Source organism: Notechis scutatus, chromosome Z, assembly GCF_049901735.1.
Source record: "Notechis scutatus isolate UNSWTSFEM ecotype Mainland chromosome Z, rNotScu1.2, whole genome shotgun sequence".
Taxonomy (NCBI): domain Eukaryota; kingdom Metazoa; phylum Chordata; class Lepidosauria; order Squamata; family Elapidae; genus Notechis; species Notechis scutatus.
Genome location: NC_142025.1, coordinates 108074084 through 108098877, shown reverse-complemented (window position 1 = coordinate 108098877; position 24794 = coordinate 108074084). Strand labels below are relative to the sequence as shown.

The window sequence follows — 24794 nt, the reverse complement described above, 5'->3', positions numbered from 1 at the left end:
GAGGAGAGGATCAGGGAAAAGCGAGGTCTACTCAGGAGGAGATTACCATGATTCTCCTCGTGGCTTGCAGCTGGGAGCTATGTACATAAGTTTGTAACTGTGTAGTCAGAGTTGCTGGAGTCAAAGTTTACTGTTTTCTTTGAAAGAGGTTTATCTTTGCTGGTGTTCTTCCCATGGACTCTCCTCGGTTATCTTCCTAGAATGTATGATTAATTATCTTGGCTTGCTTTGGAACTCTCGTCAATGCGGTTTGTTTTGGTTTTCTTTTTGCCTCATTATTTACTTTTGTGACTTTAAACTGTGCCTAATAAAACAGTGAAGTTAAGTTGAAGGCATTACCGGATTTTAATGTATATTTTGGGTTTTGGGTTATTTTGAGAGACTACGGGTCATCACACATGGTTTGAGAAAGCCTAAGAAAGGAAACCGAGCAAAAGAGCATTGACAAAGTAGTTACTGATAAGGACACACTATCTTCCTTTCTTTCCAATTCATAGCGAAACCTTCTAAACACTAGCCTTCAAGCTTTCTAATTCTAATTCAGGTTACGTGCATACTTTAAAAAAATATTCTTAATTATCATTCTCATTTTTCTCAAAGATTATTACTTATACTGTTTTACACTAATGTGCCACTATTATGGTGTGATTAAATGGATCATTTCACTGACTGATCAATGTGGGATTGAAGGTACATTTTATTGATTAGCTAAATTAACAAACAAATCATATTTGAATGTTGCCACCAAAAATTAAAAAGAACAATTGGGAATTTGTTTTTTCCATTGTTTTTCCACTAGTATAGAATAAACACATTGCATCATAGCAATGAATTGAACAACATGAATCAATTCCATAAGTGCAGATGGATCTAGAAATGATGTTATATAGTCTAATTCAGCAATTAGTATTCAATTTAACCTGAGTATTTAAATTTGTGCAAATTGTAAAATACCTTTTTAAAATATTCAGTGTTCACATGTGGAAAATATACCATTATATTAAGCATGACCGTGTTTCATTATTTAGGAAGGTTATAGACCACCCTCTCTACTGCAGTAGATTTCCATTATTTTTTTTTCATAATACTTTAAACCTATCTTTTATGATGAATCATTGTTCTCCTCCGAATCCTAAAAAGTTTCTCTATTATAGCAAAGTACTGGGTTATAACTTTATTTTATTTTTTTCAACCCTTTCCCCACAGTCAGAAGTATAGAAGTGAATCTCATGTACAGTCATGGATATGTAAAGAAGTGACACTTCAGAAAGCAGGAAATGGCTTTTTTGCAGAACAATCAGTATATTCATCACTTACTATTTTTCTTTGCAGAATTATCCAGTTATGCAGAAATGCTACACAAATACTGGTTGGCTATGAAAAAGATGCATCAGTGGATAACTTTGAGTTTATATTTGGGATGCTCACTAATAAGTTGACTTTACATTTGCAATTATTTTGGTTGCTTCTAGACCACACACAAAAAAAATAACAAAATATTATAACAAGTATCTGGATATTTAACATAATTAGCAATTAGCAGCTACTACACATAGGATTATCCAAGGTATCACACAGAGTATTCCCCCATTGCCCACTTTAAAAAAAAAAATCAGACATTGCTTTTTTTTAAAAAACAAATTTTATTAATTTTAAAGACAAACAAACCATCATTAACCATTACATACTTGAACCTTTTTCCATTATAAATTTTACAAGTCAAATAAAACCTTATTTTATACAATATAATTCTATTTTAAACCATTTCCATATGAGCATACAAATACCTCTTATCCAGTTTCTCTTTACTTCTCTTTACTCTTATTCAATTTCACTATTATTATTTCATCTATTTCTTTCTGACTTGGTTACCATTATTCTCATTCTATATTTCTGCAAGGTTTTATTAATTCTCCCAGAAACATAAACACACAACACACAAACATATAAAAAATCTTTTAGGAAAGTAACTTGGCCCCAGGTACCTCTCTCTACATGGACTTCAATTATATTCATGCTCATCTTACATGTCATTACCTATTTTATTTACCATTCTATGTCTTTTATATTAGCTTCTCCACACATTTCACTCTTCTTAATTCTATCTTATTTAATCCATCTTTATTTGAGTCATTATATTTGTATCTTTTGTCCATTTTATCCCTTTGTCTCATTCCTTATAATAAAAAAAAAAGAATTTCTCCTGAAATCACTAATCAGAGTATGATGCCTTTCTATCTTCCCCTTAAATTAATTAGATTAACATTTAAAATAACACCTAATACCCAATCTGATTCTGCTTGGTACATTCTATCTACTAATTTTTTTTTAATAAAAGAAAAATAATAAATCCAAAATGATTAAATACATAGTTAAATAATAGATCTAAATATTGAATCTTATAACATTCCCATTGCCTTTTCCAAAGACAAATGCTACAATAATAATTTTATAATAACATCAATACCATAGTCATATTAAACTCTTTAATTAAAACTCAATATTCTAAACATTCCCTTTAATATTTTATTAAATTTTAAAATCAATCATTAATAAACATTTCAACATTTTAATCTCTTATTAACTCTTAAACCATTCTAATTTTCTATTTCTAATACAAATGCTACAATACCATCTTATGTACCTTGCAAAATCTTTTTTAAAGAAATTATACTTTACCCTTTGTCCCTAAAAAAAGATTCCTCTTTTCCCATCTGATTTCAAAACTTTGTGGCTTTTCTCCACCTTTTCCTTTCTTTCTTCTCCCACCAGACCTTTCTACCCCCCTTCTCCTAGCCTCTGCCTTACTGGCTTCCCTTCTCTGTTGTGTTCCTTTTTCTTTTGTTTACTATCATTATATTGATTTTGCACCTTATTTTTCTCTTTCTTGAGTGTTTTTTAAATCTTAAGTCCTTCATTTTCCTTCCTTTCTTTCTTCCTTCTTTCTTAGTTAAATTTTGAAATTCATTAAAGATGGCTTCTTCTTCTTCTTCTTCTTCTTCTTCTTCTTCTTCTTCTTCTTCTTCTTCTTCTTCTTCTTCTTCTTCTTCTTCTTCTTCTTCTTCTTCTTCTTCTTCTTCTTCTTCTTCTTCTTCTTCTTCTTCTTCTTCCTCCATCTGTTGTAGTGTTTGTTGATAGGTAGCAAACGCCATTTCTAAAAAAAGGAAGGCTTCTTTCACACCATCTTTGCCATCTTTTTTTGTTTGCTCATATTCTTTTCTCAGTTCCTCAACAGAAAAAGCCATTATAAATCTTTTCTTTTCTCCCCCCCTCTTTCTTCTTGCAACAACCAAGATATTTCAAAAAATAGAACAATCCCAAAGTCATCAATCAACACCCACAAACCCCTCTCCGGATCCCCCCTATCTTCAGCCGCCCCTGCAGGGCAGCCTTAGCTCCAAACCTGTCCGGATCGGAGCACCAAAAACGGCTAGCGCAGCAGGGATCGCGCAGTATCGCGAATCCCTGTTGCTCGCGAAGCCGACAAACCGGAAGTCCAAAAATCAGACATTGCTTTTGAGGTAGGATCCAATCTGGGTAGTGCATTCCTGGGCTGTTTCTTCTGATTAACAAAAGAGGTCCAAATAAAACCAGATGAATCATGGAAAAACATGTACCAATTGCTTTGCCTAGTAAAAGAATGGTTCATTAAGAGTTCATGGCTCCAGCAATATTATCTTATGTGGATAATTTCTGCTGTATCTGGATTCCTTTGCTATCTTGACCTAGGGAAATGGGTAAATAATAAAATAATTCATTTAAAATGGTTTATTAAATTTCAAGTGTCAATGTCTGTAGCATAATCTTCAGGTGATTCATGTTTTATATAAGTTCATAACTGGCTTTTAATGCTGGTATTTTTAAATCAAGAGAATCCAACTCCTGCCTTACCTCCAAATTCTTTTCTTTCCCCTCATCCATTGCAGTTTTAATCAGCAGAAACTCCACCATTTTGAAAGATGGCAAATCATGACGAAGAGAATTTAACATGACAAGTGTACGCAGATCATTTTTCTGTTTTCCTAGTTTTGCAGCATTTGGTATTCTTCAACTTCAGTTTTTGTTTCTGATGCTGATGGCAGTATGAATCCCTCTTTCATTGTTCTCTTAAATTTCTGACCAACAAATTTCTGCCACAAAGCTAAAAGCAAATGAAGAAAAATTAGAGGAGATTTCTGCCTACCAATTGAATAATAAAATAGTCAAAGAATGAGGAGATAATCTCTTAAACTGATGTAAAACTGGCTTGCAAAGTGTAGCACCATCATATCAACACAAACACTAAAACTGAATAGTATCAGTGACATCAATAGACTTATAAACATATAAATAAGAAGTTAGCAAATTGATTAGTATCAAGTTACTTGTATGTTAACTTTTTATAGGTACTAATTGATGGAAATAAATGGCTTCGTCTTCATGTAAAAACCAGGAGATAAAAATGTTCATCTTTCCATCTGCCTACTTTCCATATCATAAAAGTATAAACCTATAGCATGCAAAAGGTCTATTTCACTTCTTTGGCAAATAATTGCTCAATTGGCATGAGTTTATTTCAAGAAAATGTTATTCTTGAAATGTAAAACACAAAATGTTTGTCACCCCCATGCCACCATATCTAGTCCAATTAACCTTATAATAAGTGCTGCCTTATGATTTCGCATTATGGAAATTTAGTACAGAGTTATAGTGTCAGCCTTACCAGAAAGAGTAAACAAGAAACATAACCAGATGAACTAATTCTACTTTATTGTAAGGCTACATTAATGGAATCTTGCAATTTCATTTTTCTTCCATCTCTTTTACACCCAAGAAATTAGAAAGGGTCTCTTTTGAGCCTCTTTCCCTACCCACTATCCAACTGAGGACAATGCAGTCTCTTCCCTAGTTAATGTCTCTGGGCCCACTCTCCCAAGGTCATTCCCACATACCTTTTAATCTCAATCTTTTGTAAATTTTCCACATATTTACTAAAATGTAAAAATGTTAGTCATTTCACTCTCCTACAAATACCTCAGTAAATCTAAGTGAACTTTCAGAACATCAATCAAAATTTTAGGGTAAGATTTTGTAGGTTTGTTTAGTGGGAGTTCAAATTAAGCAATATTTGATTTAGTGTGAATTGTAAGTTAATAATAGGTTGCATTTAATGCAACCCAAAATTCAGATGTGAGGCTACAATATGTGCAATTTATATTAGTATATGTGCAGTTGCAGTTGGAATTTTAGATACTGCTAATCTTCGAGTGTGCAAAATGAAGAAAAGGAAGATTGCATGAGAGGAAAATAATAGATTAAAAAATATTCTTTATTACATTACAGCAAAAATTTGTAATTGAACAACATGAACATTGCCATAGCAACATCAAAAGGGGACAAGATATAGGAATGCCTGAACTATGACAGAATTTCTTTATTTTTTTGCTTTCTGTAATTACTCTGTGACTTGGTTAATCATACATTTAAATTATAAGTATATTCTTTGGTGTAATATTTCATTAATACATGTAGACAAAAATATATTACAGCTCACTGTAAAAGTGTTGCTAAAAAGCATTAAGAATTGTAAAGTTAATTTTTTGAAGCTTTTTTTCTGGAAACTTTGTATTGCTAGTTAGAGCTTATAAAACTTATGCTTAGATCACTTTTTATTGTTCAACTGTTTGGAATCCCCACCATATATCTGACATCAGTACAATCGAGTGGGTTCAAAAGTGGTCATCACTTGAGACTTTCAAGAAGAGATTGGACTGCCATTTGTCAGAAATGGTGTAGGATCTCTCACTTGAGTTGGTGGGGTTGGACTAGATGACCTATAAGGTCCCTTCCAACTCTGATTATGTATCATCTGTTAAGTATTTCACAAGAAAAGTCTTGCACTCTTCTGTACACAATAGAATTCTTTATGCTACTAAGCTCAAAATTCTCAGTTTGGATAACTTAGAACTGCATCACTTATGGTGATGGTATTGCATACAAAATTACACGTAGTAATGTTCACCTGTAAATTACTTTTTCTGTTTTAATCGTAATAATACATGCATGAACAAACTCTTTAAACTCAGTGTAAATCATTCTAAACTTGACTGTAAAAATATGATTTCTGTAACAGAGTTGTCAAAGTCTGGAATGCCCTACCTGATTCAGTTGTCTCAGTTACAAGTTTTCACAGTTTCAGTCACAAATTGACTTCCGTGAACCTTACTTCATACTTAAGTGGTCAGTAGATGGGGTGTCCATAAGTTCATTAATGGGCCTATTGTCCCTGTATTGTATTTTTATTCTATTATTCTTGTTTTTATTCTCTTATTCTCTTATTTTTTGTTTGTCAAATTCCAATAAAAAAAATAAAAAAATGCTTAAAATTGTTATTGCCTATTTCTATTCAGCTGCAACAAATTGCCATGTTTTCTACAGAAATATCACTTAAATACGGGTAGTCCTTAATTTATGACTATCGATCATTGACTACCATTCAAAATTAAATTAGTATTGAAAAAATGATTTATGACCAGTCCTCACATTTAAACATCCCTATGTTGTATGATCAAAATTTAGGTGCTTGACAACTACATACATTTTGGATGATTGGAGTGTCCCATGTTCACCATTTGTGACTTTCACAACCAGCTTCTGACAAACTAAATCAATGGAGCAATCCAGATTTGCTTAATGACCATGTGACTCACTTAACAACTACAGCGACTTGCTTACTAATCATGGTGAGAAAGATCATAAAATTGAACACAACTAATTTAATGACTACCTTGCAGGTGATGAAATTTGGGTCCCAACTGTGTTTGTAAGTCAAGAAGAAGATATGATACAAATTCAAATAATACAACTATATCATGGGATTAATTAACTACACCAGTTAAGACCTTATCTTTAATTTCCTTTAGAAACAAGGCAGACTATGAGAGACTCATTTTGATATTATAATCTCATGTGGTAAACTCTGTAAATATATTGATATGCTCAATCTTTGCTGTACTTACATGATGCCAGCTTCCAGTGATTTTTGTTCACCTGCTACTATTTCTTAATGATGAAGGAGAAAATTATTGGAATGAAATGAAAAAATTGCATCATCCTTCAAAAACATATGACTCTAGCAGTTGATTCTGTTCAAAACCAGTTCTTTCCCCCAAGCAAACTTCTAAGTGTCAAACATGTTAATAAAAAAGTGAGAGAAATATTAGATATGTGATAAATCAATGCAGAAGATAAAAAGACAATGGAAGATATCAGGTAATACTTTACTTGTACTTTGTTAAAGATTGATGGGAATATTGTAGAATATTCAAGTTGTGTCAGATAATTAGAAACTCATCTGCCATTTCAGTTTCATTCAGGCTACAGAAAATCAATCCGTAAATGTTTTATCTCTATCTTAAAGTCTTATTTTTCCTCTTTTGGTTTTCTGCTCAACTTTTTAGATATTTGTATTTATTTATTACATTTTAAATAAATAAATAAATAAATAAATAAATAAATAAATAAATAAATAAATAAATAAATAAATAAATAAATAAATAAATAATAGTATTTCAGTTAAGCTGTGTATTTTTATGATATTGCTACACTGGAATAGTCAATTGCCCCCAAATGGTATTTCTACATTTTCTCAGGTGTTTCTGGTGTCATGTTTTTGATCAATATTTCTTTTAGGATGTTTAGTTGTAGTCAACTTGAACCATGTGATTCCAAAGATGTATTTAATGTAATGTTTCATCAAGTATAGCATTCTGTCTTCATGGAATTAATATGATTTACTGTGATATATTTCTGGAAAAAAAGAAAAAGAAAGAAAAGAAAGAAAGAAAATAAATGCTGAGCTTAATACTGATTTTTTAAAAAAAACTCTTGGCTAAAAGTAATAATTTGAATATGGTTATAAAATCTAGTTTCTTCCTATCTCTAAAACATCTACAGTATTTTGCAGGAGGAAGATACAGTATTTTAAACTGAAAATTTAGAAATATTAAAATTTCTGTGTCTCCTTAACCAGAGAAGAATGTATTTCTAGTATCCTTTTTAGAGTATATTGAATACTAGAGTATAGCAAAATAAAATGACAATAATGTGATCTCTATTCAGACAGAAGCCACTTTAGAAAAGGCAAGATGGGTACTGAGAAAAAAACTTGGGAGATCAGTCAAAAGAAAGAGATTTGACAGACAGCACAAATAAAGAAAGATAGGATTAGTGTTATAAAGATACGTTTGGAATTTACATGTGGGACTACTGGGAAACACATGGCAAATAAGCAGAATTAATTCAATGATAAATAACATTCTTTTTTTTTTAAACAAACTTTATTGTTTATACAACTAAAATGTCAAACAAACCATACACAACACACAGAAAAAAAGGAAAAAGGAAACAAAATGATTAAAAACTAGCAATTCTATTATCGACAGTCTATGGTTCCTTGTTTATCAATATTGGTGATATATTTACAAATACATCTTATTGCGAGTATATAATTACTACCTCTTTTACATTTTACGTTGTTTACTAATATATTTTCTATTTTTGTTCTATCCAGTCATACCAGCATTCCCAGCTTCTATAATATTCTGATGTTTCTTTTTCCTTAAGTGCTAATGTTAACTTATCCATCTCTGCACAGGCTGTTATCTTCTGAATGACCATTTCCTCTGTTGGAATATCTGCTTGTTTCCAACACTGTGCAAAGGTTATTCTGGCTGCAGTAAGAATGTGCAGTATTATATATTTGACTTTTTTAGAAATTTGTCTATTAAATATCCCCAATAAGAAGAATTCTGGTTTTAATTTAATTTGCTCCGCCGTTATTTCCTCTTCCTTCCTTTTTTTATTCTATGCCAGTATCTTTGGGCTTCAGTGCAGGACCATCACATGTGAAAGAATGTTCCATGTTTCTTTTTACATTTCCAGCAATTTGGATTCATGTTAGGAGACATTTTCGCTATTCTCGAGGGTGAGAGATGCCATCTATAAAACATTTTATAGGCATTTTCTTTATATGTTGCTGATTTTGTAATTTTATTATTCCTTGTCCAGACCTTTTCCCATTCTAATAATGTAATGCTACGTCCTATGTTTCTACTCTAAGCTATCATGTTGCCTTTGACTACTTCCTCTTCTAATTCTATCTCTAATAAATAATTATAAAATTTAGTTATACTTTTTTTATCTGGGCCTACCAGGATTTTATCTAATTGTTGTAGCTTAGCATAAATTCCAAATTTTTTCTTGTCCTGGCTATATCTATTTTGAATTTGCAGGTAAGCCCACCGGTCTACTTGTAGCATTCTTTATGTTCAATAAACACTACAGTTTATCTATTAATTTTAGTAGTATTTATTATTTTGTAAATATTTTTTACAGAAGAAAGATATACTTTTCATATTTTAAGAACATTCATATATTTAAAAAATCAGAATGGTACAGAATGCTATTACGAATAATATAAACTGTTCATATTGTTATGAAATAACAGAAGTGGTCATACTATATGCTATAATATTGCAAGATATTATATGCTATTACATTGCTAATATGTGCATTTCATTTTCCTACAGCAGAGAATACAAAGTCCTGTCTAATAGAACAAGTGTAACACATTTTGTACTTCTTGGAGTTTCTGGAAATCGAGAGGTTCAGATTTTATATATCATATTATGCCTGATTACATATGTTTTTATTTTGGTGGAAAATCTCCTGATTATTCTTTTGGTAGCAGCCAGTAGTTATCTTCACAGTCCTATGTATTTCTTTCTCATCAACTTATCCATCGGTGATCTTGGTTGTACTTCCTTCATAATTCCAAAATCAGTATTTAATACCTTCATGAACTCCACATGGATATCATACTCTGAATGTGGAGCACAAATGTTTTTCATTCTTTTTTTCCTTACAACCAACCTGTTCATTCTCACTATTATGGCCTATGATAGATACATTGCCATTTGTCACCCATTGCACTTTGCATCTATAATGAAGTGGTCAATTTGTCTACAAATGGCTGGATGGGCCTGGGTGATTGGATTTCTACATGCTTTGCTACACACTGGGAATATTTTTTCAATGCCATTCTGCTCCAACACCATCAATCAATTATTCTGTGAAGTTCCACAATTAATCAAGCTTTTTTGTCCTGATTCTTATCCGAATGAAACCTGGGTTCTTGTCTTTAGTTCATTCTTAGGAGTTGGCTGCCTCTCATTCATTATCTTGTCCTATGTGTGGATCTTTTCCACTGTGCTGAGAATGCCCTCAGTTAAGAGAAGGGAAAAGGCCTTCTCCACTTGCATCCCTCACCTCATTGTTGTTTCCCTGTTTGTTGGTAATAGCTTCTTGGCTCATTTTGCTTACTTGATGCCAAACTTTCTTCCCAGCTTGGAGGAATTGTGTACTATACTATATACTGTGGTCCCTTCACTGATGAATCCAATAATCTACAGCATGAAAAACAAAGATGTCAAAGTTGCCTTTTGGAAATTCCTTGGTTGGAGGCATCTTGACAAGAAGTAATACAAATATTTTTTCATGTAATTATTATATAAGATAATGACAACTTGTAAAAAGATGAGGTTTCCTAATTTGGGTTATGTATGTAGTTTACTCTAAATCATGATTTGTTACATGTGCAGAATCAAATGTGTCAATATATATCATATTTTGTTTTTTTACATGAAATAGTGAAATTATGTTTCTCACATCCTGCCTTCTATACAGAACTAACTGAGATTAAGTTGGGGGTTAGAAGTCATAATGTTAGGTGTATCAAGTAATTTTGGATTATTTCTTCAGTTTCTTTTGTTCTTTATTTTGGAGGAGATACATTGACCATATTACCCTTTAATTGATAATTTGGGTGGTGGAATAGAGGTGAGTCGGTTTTATTACAGTCAGTGTGAGTATTAAATTGTTCTTTCTACAGTTTGTTAAATCAGCCTGAGGATGTACTGTGATATTTAAATAGAGGGTATAAGGATGTAATTTCTATATCCAGTTCTCACCTTCAAAGAGAAGAATCACAATGCTGACATTTTCTTCTTAAATACAGACTCAATCTAACACAATGACAGTTATTTCTTCTCCTCATACATAGCAAGTCCAAACTCTTATCTCCAGTTTATTTCTCACTTCTTTTTTAAATCACTTGCTTCTTGTAGACCCTTTTATAATTTTGTGTAAAGTTTTGTGTGAGTCAGTGACAGCTGAGGAGAAAGAAGGGAAGGGAAAGAGCATTGGTACTAAAAATAAAAGTAGTACTGTGAGAATAAGCATGATTTTTGTTCATGTATCACAAAATTATACCCAATTCTGTTTTTAAGATTTCGAGAAAGCTAATAGAGGATGACATGAATGAATAGCAGGTCTAGCAATAGAAAAGCAATACCTGTCCACTTTAATCTTCCTTACCTCTTGAAAGTGAGAGACTGCTAGGAAATTTTTCTGGAACCTACCGTATTTGCCGGCGTATAAGATGACTTTTTTGCCCTGAAAAACATGCCTCCAATTGGGGGGGTCATCTTATATGCCGGGTCGTCTTGCTCACCGGCAAATAGTAATTGGGAAGCACTGCGGCTGCCCGGCTGAGGCACTTTGCGCACCGTGGAAACGAATCCCGTGAAGCCGAAAGGAGCAGCCAGCCTTCTCCCAGCTCCCAAGAAGCGAGGCTCGCACCGCCCGAGCTCCGCTGAGGTATCCGGCTGGGGCTGTCAGGAGTTGTTACCGCTGGCGTGGCTCCGCGGCTCCAGTCCCGCGTTGCCTCAGGAAGGAAAGGCAAAACCAGGAGCCGCTGCTGCCATTGCAAAGCGCCGCCGTGGCTCTTCCTTTTGCCTTTCCCTTCCCGAGGCAACGCCGGGACTGGAGCCACGCGGGAGCCGCGCCAGCGGTAACAACTCCTGACAGCCCCAGCCGGATACCTCAGCGAGCCCGGGCGGTGCGAGCCTGCTTCTTGGGAGCTGGGAGAAGGCTGGCTGCTCCTTTCGGCTTCACGGATTCGTTTCCACGGTGCACAAAAGTGCCTCAAAAAAAAAAAAAAGTGCAAAAGTGGAAGGCGTGGGAAGAGGGGCGAGTATATAACAAACTTTATTTTGAGTGGAAATGTTGGGGGTCGTCTTATATGCCAGGTCGCCTTATACGCCGGCATATACGGTATATGTCAGGCAGATAGGCATGGGGCATTTATTATATAATTATATCAATATATATAATTTTTCCTCTTTCAGTTTATTTCAGAAGACAAATCACTTAGAATATTCTCAACATTAGAATAGAAGTGTTAGCAAATTCTTATCAACTTTGATTTGATGATTAAGGTCCTCCTATATTTGTGGTCCATATCATCAGATTTGCAAATCAAAACTCTGAAAAATATTGTGCTGACATTTGGAATAGCAGATCCTACTGGAGATGATTTGAGAAAATATTGAGATTTAACATGTAGTGCACTGTTCTGCTTCTATCCTTGGTGACATTTTGGGAGCATGCAACTGTCCTGAAAGAATTTAAACTAAAAAGTAAACATCTTAATTATTTTATCTACTCTGGAAAATAGATTTTCAGTAAGATGAAACTAAAGAAACTAAAATGCCGTATTCATTTTACCTGGCAGTAAATTAAATACAATTGAATACAATATGAACTACTTGTAAGTATAGATGTCAGGACTGCCTTGTAATTTCTTATATACTAGGAATACATTTTCAGGATGTCAGTTGGTTTTCTTTTTACTTTTTCACACTATCATTTCTACATCACTGAGAACTTTAATTCATTTGCACTCCTATTGAATATAAATATTTGATTTTTGACACCCCCCTTCTTTGTTTTCCAAAGATTTTGAAGCATTTATTGGTAAATGTTAAAAACCATTCTCTAAATGACTATTCTTGCTGCATAATCTATATATATAAAAGGCAAATACCACTCACTCATCATGAAATCTCCAGAACTGTAAAGCCTACAAACTTGAAATTTGGCACGTATGTTCCTCTTGGCTTCTAGATGTTCACTAAGAAAGGATTTTTGAAATGACCATCAGATCATTATTAATTCTTATATAGGCACTCTGATGCTAAGGAGTTTTACTCCCCTTCCCCACCTGAAAAGAACTCAGTTCCAACTGCCAGTTGCCTCATATTCTGTTACCTCAGTTCAACTGGCAGACATTCCATTCCTTCACTCAGGAGTGCCTTCCACCTATGGAACTGCTTCCAGAATCAAGGCAGCAGGAGCGATACTGCCTTATGTATTTCAATCACCAACCACCACTGAGCCAACAGATTGTGAACCGAATTTTTCCTGCATAGTGTCCCAGCCCTGAGTTAGACATTCTACTCCCCATCCCCACCTCAAAAAAACTCTGTTCCAACTACCAGTTGCCTCCGTTACCTCAGTTCAAACTGACAGACTTTCCACTCCTTCACTCAGGAGCGATCTGGGGCTCCTTACAGTACTAAATATTGATACCTGACAAAATGCCTATGCCTTCCACCTGTGGAACTGCTTCTGGACTCAAGGTGGTGGGAGCGATATTGCCTTATGTGTTTCAATCACCAACCACCAATGAGCCAACAGATTGAACCAGACTGAACCGGATTTCTCCTACATTGCCCGATCACATAGTTTTCTCATAAAGCATGGAGATCCAGTTAATTTGATATATATAGAATAAGTCATTCTTGCTTGAATTTAGTTCTATTTTGCATTTATGCCATTAATTTGGTCATTATGTGTATTCTCCAAGTTTAAATTCCCAATGAAACATTGTAATTGCCACCATTGTAAAAGTATGTCCTCATAGCCCTAAGCATGTATCATTATAAATAATGAAAAAAAAATGTAGTTTCATTTCAAAGGATGATGCAAATCCAAGGAGGGAGGAAGAAAGGAAAGGAGGAAGAAGAGAGGAGGGGAGGAATAGCTGTAGGCTATAATTTCAATGTTTTCAAGGCAGATACACCTCTAAATGTATCTCAACTTTTCAAATAAAGGCAGGGCATTAGAAGTTCTGCCACTGCTGAAATATCTCAGAAATGGTAATTTTCTAGAGGCCTTTAAAAACCAGGCTTCTAGTTCTATACTCTGCTTTCTGTTGGGCACCGTTGGGAACATTTTGTGCAGTGAACCAAATCTATCTTTCACTGTCATACATGGTTTCTTCTGTTTATTATTTCTTTATTATATTTTGTAATAATTGTTCTTGTGTCAGATGCCCTTAAATATTATTTATTTATTTAAATGTATTGGCTGAAAAATCCAATGGATGTTCTAAGAAATCAAGCTGATTGATTTGTTCAGATGATTGCACTATCAGCATCAGTAGATCTAGAAGACATACACGAGATTAACAGATTAACAGAGTTGGAAGAGATCTTATAGGTCATCTAGTCCAAATGATGATTAAATATAAATCTTTAACTTAAGCAGAGAAAAGAAAACTTAAATGTGAAAATGAGAGAACTTAAATGTGAATTTATACTTAAAATATACATCTCCCTTTATATTTTAGTTTATATTTAAAAGGTTGGTAATGTTTATCTTCCTTTTCATAAATTCAAATATAACTATAGATTTTTCTGTATATTATGTCACGGCCTCATTTTATAAGGTTTTAATCATCTACTTCATTCTTGGGATGACAGTGAATATCCCATGTAGATTTTTTGCTATGTTTATTTCCTTGAAGTAATATACAATGGTTTCACTTTGCCTAGATATTATCTGATACAGCAAATAAAGAATAAAACAGTAAGCATGCCAAATCCAGATGTATTAAAAAATACATGCAAGACATTTGATCAGCAACAGACCCCCTCAAGATTTCACTAATCCCCTACGAGCACCCAAGCCTAATAACAAAGCCAATTGAGAAACTTCTGGAAAGTAAGACTATTACTAGCTAAGATGTTCTCCAGAGCACTGACATAGGTAGAATGCAGATTGAAATTTACCAATTTGACAGATTGCATTACTACAATGGGCAACTTTAAAAGTCACTTTAGGTTTCCTTTAAAGAAGTCTCTTGTTTTGTATCCCAATGTTCATTCACTCACAAAAAATCAAGCTAAATTCAGCATCCCATCTTCCCAGTTGTCTAAAATAAATAATAAATACACTGTACCATCCAAACCTAAGCAGCAGAGTCATCAAGCTAGGGCCACTTCTATATTAAGTTTATTATCTAAAGATTAAAATAAACCACAAGAAAATAAGCACAGAATCACAAAAACACCTCTTAAGGTTGTTCTTGTGGACAAAACAGGACTATTAGTTAATCATAAATAAAAGGGATAGAAAAATCTAATAGAGGCATCTGGATACAAAAACACATTCACTACTTGATCTCAAATATTTGCAAAACTTTGTTTAGGTGTGTAGTTAACTCTCATGGATGTGAGACTACATTGCATTTCAAGTGACTTTAGTGAACACCTGGATTTACTCCTTTTTAAAAACTAATTAGTTTAAACTAAATAGCTTAAGCAAAGCAAAAAATAGCAATTAAAAAGTTTCCTTGTGAAAATTCACAACTTTCTATATGTTAAGTAAATCATAGGCTTTGGGTAAACTTTCAGAATATGGATTATAATCATACAGGACATACATAGTCCTTGACTTACACCTATTGATTTAGCAACCATTTGAAGAAACAATGGTGCTGAAAAAAGTGACCTACAATCAATTCTTACATTTGCAACCATTCCCACAGTCATATGATCCATATTCAAGTGCATAGTTGCCTGGTTCTTCTCTGTATTACAAATGCAAATATTTATAATTTATGATTCCCCCCCAAAAAAATTTTTTTTTATTATGATACTGGAAAAAAGAATCTTAAGGATTTATAATGAAAATAATGAGGATAACAATGAGTACTTTTAAAAAAACAACAAATTGATTATTGGAGATTTTTAAGAAGAGTCTAGAAAGTCATTTGTATGGAATGGTATAAGGTTCTGTAAGAGTGGGTAGTTGAAGTGGAAGACCTTCAAAGATCCTTCCTGCTCTGTTATTCTGTTACATGCTGTTGATTCTAGTGGTAATGTCTTTTAAAACTGTAATAGGCATTAAAAATATAAAAATATGCTCAGTGCTAGTTGATGACAATAGTCAATGAGATTCTAGCCATCTGTACATTTTTCTAATGTAAAGAAACACAGTACATTTGGTGATGAAATTGAAGAATTATATCAGCTTCCATCAAAACTTTGCATAATTATTCTCATGTGCACAGATGTTTTTAGCATTGCCTGAATATTCCATGTAGGATTCATTTCTGAAGGTTGAGGATGTTCTAAGTGGCCCCATGAAGTTTGCATCATAATAATATTGGTGACAGATATGTATTTATTTACTCATACTCATTTATTTACTCATTATTTACTCATTGGGCTCATACATTGTTCCAAACCAACCAATTCTGATATAGACCTGAAAGGTATTCTTACAGTACAAATTCTAAATATCATGTATTTGCAGTTAAAAAACTGAACTCTTTTCTTCCCATTTGGTTTTAATTATGGTCTATTAATGTTGAGGTGCTTGGAGAAATGAAAGAACATTTCTGGATATCTTTCATTCATGATCAAAACCAGGTTTCCTAAGTATAATTAACTGTTGTTAAAAAATCCCAAGCGTGAAGTCTGAACCTGCAATTAAGAGGACAGGGTGTATGAGATCAGAAAGAATCACAAAGTCTGAAGAGAAGAAGAAAAGGAAATGGAAGATTTCAGGTAATGTATTCGAATGTAAATGCTGAATGTAAGCATTTAAAGAAAAACATACCATGCAAAAAAAGTATAAATTTGTAAACCTATGTACTGATTTGATTCAGTTTAGAGAAAATAAATCTATTAGTATTTTATTTCAAACTTTATTTTTTTCCTTTAAACCTTTTTCATTCCTCTACTTTGAATGTTTTTTTTAAATTTCAATCATCATCTCTTATGCACAAATGACTTTAAATGTGTATTTGAGATCTTGCATCTCAACCAGTTCATTGACAAAACTGGACAGTTTTACCAGGGAAGATGAAAAATAGTTTATTTCCCAGAGAGGCCAGAGGATTGGTGAAATTTGCATAGTTAACATTTGTGAAGGTGGCACTTGCAGTATAATCTGCTCTCCGGTTGAATCCTCCTTAGGAAAGGCAAGTTTGGAGATGGGAGATCAATGAAAAAAGATTTTCACACATAGCAAAGAAATAAAGGGTAATATTAGTGTGGGTTCATATCATTATGTTGTATAATTATTGCAAATTATATTTAATTTTATTATTAACATTTTAAATTGTATGGAAATTATAATTATATAAATTTCAATTTAGTATGAGCTGTTTCTGATAGTTATGTTTTTCCAAAGCACTTATAGTAAGCATATCAGAAAATACAGGGAGAATAAGAAGCTGTTACACAGTTATAAAAGCATTGCTACTCTTAGAAGAAAAAGTATATTTTCAATGTGAAAGAAATCTGTATAGAATTTACATTTCATCTTCCTACAGGGAATTGCATAATGCCATGTCCAACACTACAAGCATATTGGATTTTATGCTCGTTGGATTTTCTGGAAATGAAGTGGCTCAAATTATACACAGTAATGTCTTCTTGTTAATGTATCTTTTTATACTGGTTGGAAATCTTTTGATTATTTTGCTGATTCTGTTCAATCGTTTCCTCCACACACCAATGTATTTCTTTTTAATCAATTTATCTATTGGTGACCTCGGTGGGACATCTTTTATTATACCTAAATCTGTAGTTAATGTCTTCATGAACTCGAAATGGATTTCATATTCTGAATGTGTGACACAATTGTTTTTCTATTTCTTTTTCTTCTCATCAAATTTATTCCTTCTCACTGTCATGTCTTATGACAGATACATTGCCATCTGTCATCCCTTGCACTTTGCATCCATAATGAAGTGGTCCACTTGTATTCAAATGGCTGGTGGGGCATGGCTGGTTGGACTTCTACATGCAGCTCTATATACAGGGAATATTTTTTCAATGCCTTTCTGCTCCAACATCATCAATCAGTTCTTCTGTGAAGTTCCACAGTTAATCAAGCTTTTTTGTCCTGGTTTTTATCTGAATGAAATCTGGGTTCTTGTCTTTAGTTCATGCTTAGGAGTTGGCTGCCCTTGTTCATTATCTTGACCTATGTGCAGATCTTTACTACCGTGCTGAGAATGCCCTCAGTTGAGAGAAGGGAAAAGGCCTTCTCCACTTGCATTCCCCACCTTATTGTTGTTTCTTTATTAGTTAGCAGTTCTATCTTTGCTCACCTGATATTGCCAACTAATTATTCATCTGGAATGAACCAAATATTTACTGCACTATATACTGTTGTGCCTTCACTAATGAATCCAATAATCTACAGCATGAGGAATAAAGATATCAAAATTGCCTTTTGGAAGTTGTTTAGTTAGTAATTTTTTAGCAAATAATGATAATTTCCTTTCAATATTAATTTTGAAGTTAATTTTTTAAAGTCAGGTTATTGAGAAATTGCAACAAGATTAGGATAGCTAATTAGGCATGTCCCATCAAATATATATTGTTTGTTAACAAGTTATAAATTTTAATTTGCTGTCTGTCAAAATAAATGTTTTATAATATTGGGTCTCTTACAATCACCAATTCTGTTGAGATCTTGAAATGTGGTAAGTGAATTGTTTTGATTGGTGATAGTTCACTATAGTATCCTGAAGACATTGTAGTACTATAATTAGGAACTAAACAATATGAATCATTAATATATAAAGAAAATGGTATATAGGGTAATCAATAAAAGCAGACAGACCAGATCAGTCATGAAAAATCATATGGCTATTGCTTTGATTAACTCCTGAACTATCTATGAAGACTTTGTGGTTCTGATAATATTGCTGCTGGTGTATTACTTCTATTATATTTCAGTCCTTTATCACACTGACATAACTGGCACTGACACACTGGCAGACTACTTTTAGCATCAAGGTGTATCTTTGCATAAAAAAGAGATGTTTTTGCAATCAGCATTTCAAGCTTGCTTAATAATAATAAATCTATTCAAGTATCCATCCACATTCAAACTATAGTTTGGAAGCTGAAGGTCACATAGAATGGATTTGGTAATCCATGCAATGTAGGGTTTGTAGTGTACTGGATAACTAAAGTAGTTTTTCTGGTATTTTAATCTGCCTTACTTCTTTTTTAAAAAAATCTTTTAAATATATGTTATTAGTTGGCCATAAATCTAATCTAGCAAAAAGAATTTAAAAAGCTTTTATTTTATAAACTACAGTGCTGAAATCATTATAAATAAAATATGTTTATTTCCAACTGTTCCCAATCCTCTATAAACAAAGCATTTGACCCCAGTGTTTCTTTATTGTGAAATTATAAAAATAAATGCAAATCTGTTCCAGGTTCCTTTCTCAAAATTGAATTTAATTGAGACATTTAAATAAATCATAACTTAAATTATCTCCCTTGTCTTGGTTGCCTAACTGGCATCTAGCATACCGAGGCATGTACCTAGAAGACATATTTGGCCATCGGAGCAGGAGGATATGACCACTAACCAGTGAATCAGTACATAAAATATTGGTTTCATTAAAATGGGAAATATGGGCAGAAAATGGCCTATTAAACTATGCACTTTGCTTTTTATAAAGAACCAGGTGGAATCAAGGTTGGAAGAATGGCCTGCTTGTTTGCATTTTATATCATCTTTAACTTTTGTTTTAATTTAATTTTTGTTTTCTTTAGGAAATTTTATATTGTGATTAATCAGGTTTATATATCATGTAATACACAAGAGTCTTTTGACTGCTGTGAAATAGAAAAAGTGATAAATAAAACAAGGAATTAGGTAATTTCTCATCTATTGCATGCTTCAGGTTACATTCTCTCATACAGACATGTTTTATTGAAAGACTATCAATTTTGTTTCCATGTAACAGAGTTAGCAATGTAGCAAGGAATGTCAAACAAAGCAAAGTCTTTCCTATGAACTGTTTTTAAAAGAGTGTGTGCAAAAGAATAATAGTCTAAAACTGGTCCAAAATTCAATAATTGGATCAAGATTATAAACCTGAAGGGACTGGAGCATAAACAGAGAGCATATACAGTGTGTGTGTGTGTCTGGCCCAATCTTTGATTTCCTTGCTGAACCCCATTGTAACTTATGCTGAGCTGGGAGATGAGCCAACTGCAGAGATAAAACACTTCTGGGTGAACAGCCAACCTTAGCCTAGCAAAGTAACTAACTTAGAATGTATTTTTCCCAGTAACTTAAAATGTGAGAAACGAAGCTTTGAGCTAAAATGTATTTCTTTCCAAGCCATCTAAGTAAGGTCTCTTTGTAGAGGTGCTGAGAAAGTCATGAGCTTTGCTTGATATGAAATAATGTTTCCATAGCAATGATGGTCTTTGCTAGCTGTGTAATCTATAAAAGTTCAAGAAAAAGTTTTTGCATGTGCCTGCTTTTCTTTCTTTCTGCCTTGCTGTTTAAGGTGGGAGACTGAAAGGTCGCCCAGTTTTTGCTTTCTGATCAGAAAATAAACCTGATTATCAGTAGCCTCATGTTAAGAGTTTCATTGGATTTATTAGACTCTGTGCTGCACTCGAAAAACCTTACATTTTTCCTGGTGCCCAACCATGGGGCATTACAACTCAAGGGCAACATTCCCTTTGGGCGACTCCCATTGAGTCCCATGAGCCGTTATCATTTTTGGACAGATGGAGAGCCTTCTTGTTATCTCCTGGAGGAAACCGGACTTGGAGGATCTCGACATCAAGTGCTCTCCCAGGGCCCTTGGCCCTGGTGACTTCGTGACCACCGAGGATGGAGGACTCCACTGTGAGAGGACCATAATGCCCTGACTAAATCAAGGCACAGAATGTTTAGGAAGGAGTGGGAGAGAAGGGAGACCAGCTTTGTGGTGGTGAGTATAATTTCATTAGGGGGGAGGTGGGGAGTGTTGTATGAATGGAAGAATGAGATGGAGAAATTTCTGATAGAGGTTTGCTCCAATGTGAGTGCAGAGGAACGATCTGTGTTTTCGTTATCCCATGAGGGAAATGGCCGTTGACTTCCAAAGTGACAGATGAAGCATGCTTATTGAAAATTCTGGGGCAAGAGGGTCCCAGTCTGATGTACAAGGAGGGGATGTAGCTAGCCCCGATTCCATACATACAATCTTGGTCCACAATCTCTGCCATGGCCAAAAGAAGGTTCCGTGAATATACAAGAGATCAAAGCCTTAACTGACTATCTCAATGCCCAAGGAAAATTAGAGGAAGAACTATATGCGGGTTTCTTCCTTAATTTGGCACTAAGACAAGACATCTTGAAACAATATCATCTTGAACCCGCCAGACTTTTGCCATCTAAAGTCTGTCCTGTTTGGAAGGGGGTGGAAGAAGAAAAATCTGTGCTGGAAGAGATTTTAGAAGATCAAAGGGAGGAAGAATTTCCACCTCCCTATAATCCAGAAATAAACAATCCTCCTGTTCCAGCAGCATTATTTCCAGTCCCTCCACCTCTTCCTCCCTCTCTTCCTCAGTCCAACGAGGAAGCAACAGACACAAATAAAAAGGGAAGGGAATTGTTAAGCCCTTCTCACACTAGAGGAGGAATACTTTATGGAGGACTTGATGGGTCATTTACAGCCTTGCTGATGGCCCCTTTAAGAGAATTACCGATGGGAAACCACCCTGCGTATGTTCACATTCCATTCACCACAAGTGATCTGTTTAAGATCAGAGATTAAATTGCAATAAAACTTCCAAAAAATACCTTGGAATTGTGTAATTGAATGCTACCCCAGGAAGAGAAAGTAGAAGAAAGTGCTAAATGAAACAGACTGTGCTGATTGTGCTGACCATATAGAGAAGCCCCTCAATCATATGTAGAACTGGTTCAAAGAATTGTGGCAACCCACTGACCAATTGTGCCCGACCTGCATACTTTGCTTACTGCCTTCTTGGGCCCAGAAGACAAGCAGCAAGTTTTTTTCTCCAAAATCCTCAGCCCAACAGACAATTCCAACAGCAATGGCCTCAATCCCAGCCATTCCCAAACCCTCCCTAGAGGCAGATGTCGGCAAGACAGGAAGAATTATACTGATGGAACTCCAGAGGATTATTTTCTACCCCGAACCTCTAATGGAGCTACAAGTGTGTGTGTGGGGAATTTCAATCTTTCCTTGTCGACACCGGGGCAACTTACAGCATTCTCAATGACCCTACTGTGCCATGCCTAGCCACTCAAAGTACCCCCATAGTAAGTGTTACAGGGAGAATGGAAACTGCCAAACAAAGTGGATGCTTGGAAGTTAAAGGAATTCAAGGTCCCAGTGTGACCCATTCATTTCTCATTCTGCCTCAATGTCCAATTAATTTATTAGGAAGGGATCTATTAGGAAAACTTGGAGCTACTCTTAAGTGCTCTCCAAAGGGAGTACAGCTAAATTTCCCCTCTGATCAAGCATATTTGTGTTTTCTGAGTCTGCAAAACTTCAAGTCACCTTCAGATTCTCACATTAACCCTTCTGTGTGGTACCAGGGAAAGCCTGGATATGCTAAATTTGCTGTCCCTCATTTAGCAAAACTGAAACATGATGCAGCCCCTGTCTCAATAAAGCAGTATCCAATAAAAAGGGAGGCTCACATTGGCATAAAAGAACACATTAAAACCTTTTTGAACTTTGGCATTCTTAGAGAAACTCAGTCTTCATGGTTTACCCCAATATTTCCAGTCCCAAAATCAGACGGGACCTGGAGGGCAGTCCAGGATTTGAGGGAGACCAATTACAGAATTCAGACATTACATCCTGTCATGGCCAATCCGTACACCCTTTTGACCACCCTATCACACTGCCAGGTGTGGTACACCATAATAGATCTAAAAGATGCCTTTTTCTGTATCCCTTTGGCTGTAGAGTGCCAAGATTACTTAGCCTTTGAATAGTCTGATCCTGATAATGGATGCTGCTGCCAGTTGACATGGACTAGATTACTCCAAGGATATAAAAACAGCCCTACAGCCTTTGCTGCTGTCCTTTCTGCAGATTTAAAAGACTTTGATACTTCATCCACAATGCTTTTACAATATGTAGATGATTTGTTACTGGCAGCTGAAAATGAACAACAGTTAGAAGAAAAATCAATTGAGTTACTGAATCATCTGGCTAAAAAGGAATACACAGTGTCCCAAAAGAAAATCCAATGGACTAAGCAAACTGTAAACTACTTAGGTTATGTGCTGGACAAAGGAACTCAACACTTACATGAAAGTAGACTCCAAGCACTGATGGCTTTACCAATGCCAACCAATGTGAAACAACTTAGGTCTTTCTTGGGTATTACAGGATATGCCAGACTTTGGATCCCCCTCTATTCTGTAATAGCCAAAACATTGTACCAACTGACCCCAAAAGATATGGCTTGGGAGTCGACAGGGGAACACACCCAAGCCTGGAAGACCTTAAGGGAAAGTCTAGTGAGAGCAGTTTGTTTGACTCTACCAGATCAGTCCCAAGGATTTGATTTGTACCTCACAAAACAAAAAAGGCTGTGCTGTGGGAGTAATGCTACAAAAAGTGGGTCCAGAACGGGCCCCAGTGGCCTACTTGTCAAAAGGCCTGGATAATGTTAAAGGATGGCCTGCATGCTTAAAAGCAGTAGCAGCTACAGCTATCCTAATTGAAGAATTGCAGAAAATTATTCTTGGAGCTCCTCTCCATATTTTCACACCGCATACAGTTCAGACTCTGTTGGAACAAAAGCTTCCTGCTTGGGCACCTTCCAATAGGATTTCACAATATGTGAGTACTATAGTAGAGCAAGAAAATGTTCAGTTATCCAGATGCCAACTTTTAAACCCTGCTACTCTTTCACCATGGCCCGAAGAAGATACAGCCCATGATTGCTTAGATGTGTTAGAGTGCATCACAGGGTCCAGATGTGATCTAAAGATTGAGCCATTGATGGATGGAAATCTGGCACTCTGGACTGATGGTTCTTCCTTTATGAAAAATGGAAAAAGATATACAGGATTAGCAATAGTGACAGAAGATGGACCATTGCTTCAAAAACGGCTCCCTTCACGTATATCTGCACAAGCAGCTGAACTAATGGCTCTCATAGAAGCATGCCATTTAGCTGAAGGCCAACAAGTGACTATATATACTGATAGCTGATATGCCTTTTTAGCTGTGTATACCCATGGCACCTTGTGGAAAACTTGAGGCTATGTAGGAGCTGATGGAAAAACTTTAAAAATGAAACCCCTTCTGCAAGATTTGATGGAAGCTATTCACCTACCTAAAGCCACTGCAATTGTCCATTGCCGTGGACATCAAACTGACTCTGGTCTAGTCTCTAGGGGCAATAAGGCAGTGGACTATTGGGCAAAACAGGCTGCCATGGGCTCAGAGACACAATCTGTGCAGTTGCATTAATTCCAGAAGAACCTATCAATTACTTTCCTCCTTTGTATGATATTAGAGACAAGTTAGAAGCAGATGGTCAGTGGAAAGATGGCTGATGTTTAGTAAGGGACAAAGTACAACTGCCTAGGCCTCTAGCTTGGCCAATAGATGATGTGTCCACCAGGCCACTCATGCAGGTTCAAGAATAAAGAAGATATGGTTAGAGAAGAGATACAGGATTGAGAATGTGAGAAAGTTGTGTAAGGTAGTAATGGATCAGTGTGAGATATGTCAGAAGAATAACCCCATAGGAGGAGCCAAAATCCCACAAGGACATATCAGAACATCATGCTATCCAGGAGAAGCATGG

At 35.0% G+C, this 24794-nt stretch overlaps 1 protein-coding gene and 1 pseudogene across 1 annotated transcript; both read left to right on the top strand.

The window, feature by feature from the left end:
- Positions 1–9753: 9753 nt before the first annotated feature.
- Positions 9754–10521, top strand: LOC148129083 (olfactory receptor 14C36-like). The gene has a single exon (XM_087946024.1). The coding sequence runs from the start codon at positions 9754–9756 to the stop codon at positions 10519–10521; it is 768 nt and encodes a 255-aa protein (XP_087802150.1).
- A 7169-nt stretch (positions 10522–17690) lies between these two features.
- Positions 17691–18433, top strand: LOC148129082 (olfactory receptor 14C36-like; annotated as a pseudogene).
- Positions 18434–24794: the final 6361 nt, after the last annotated feature.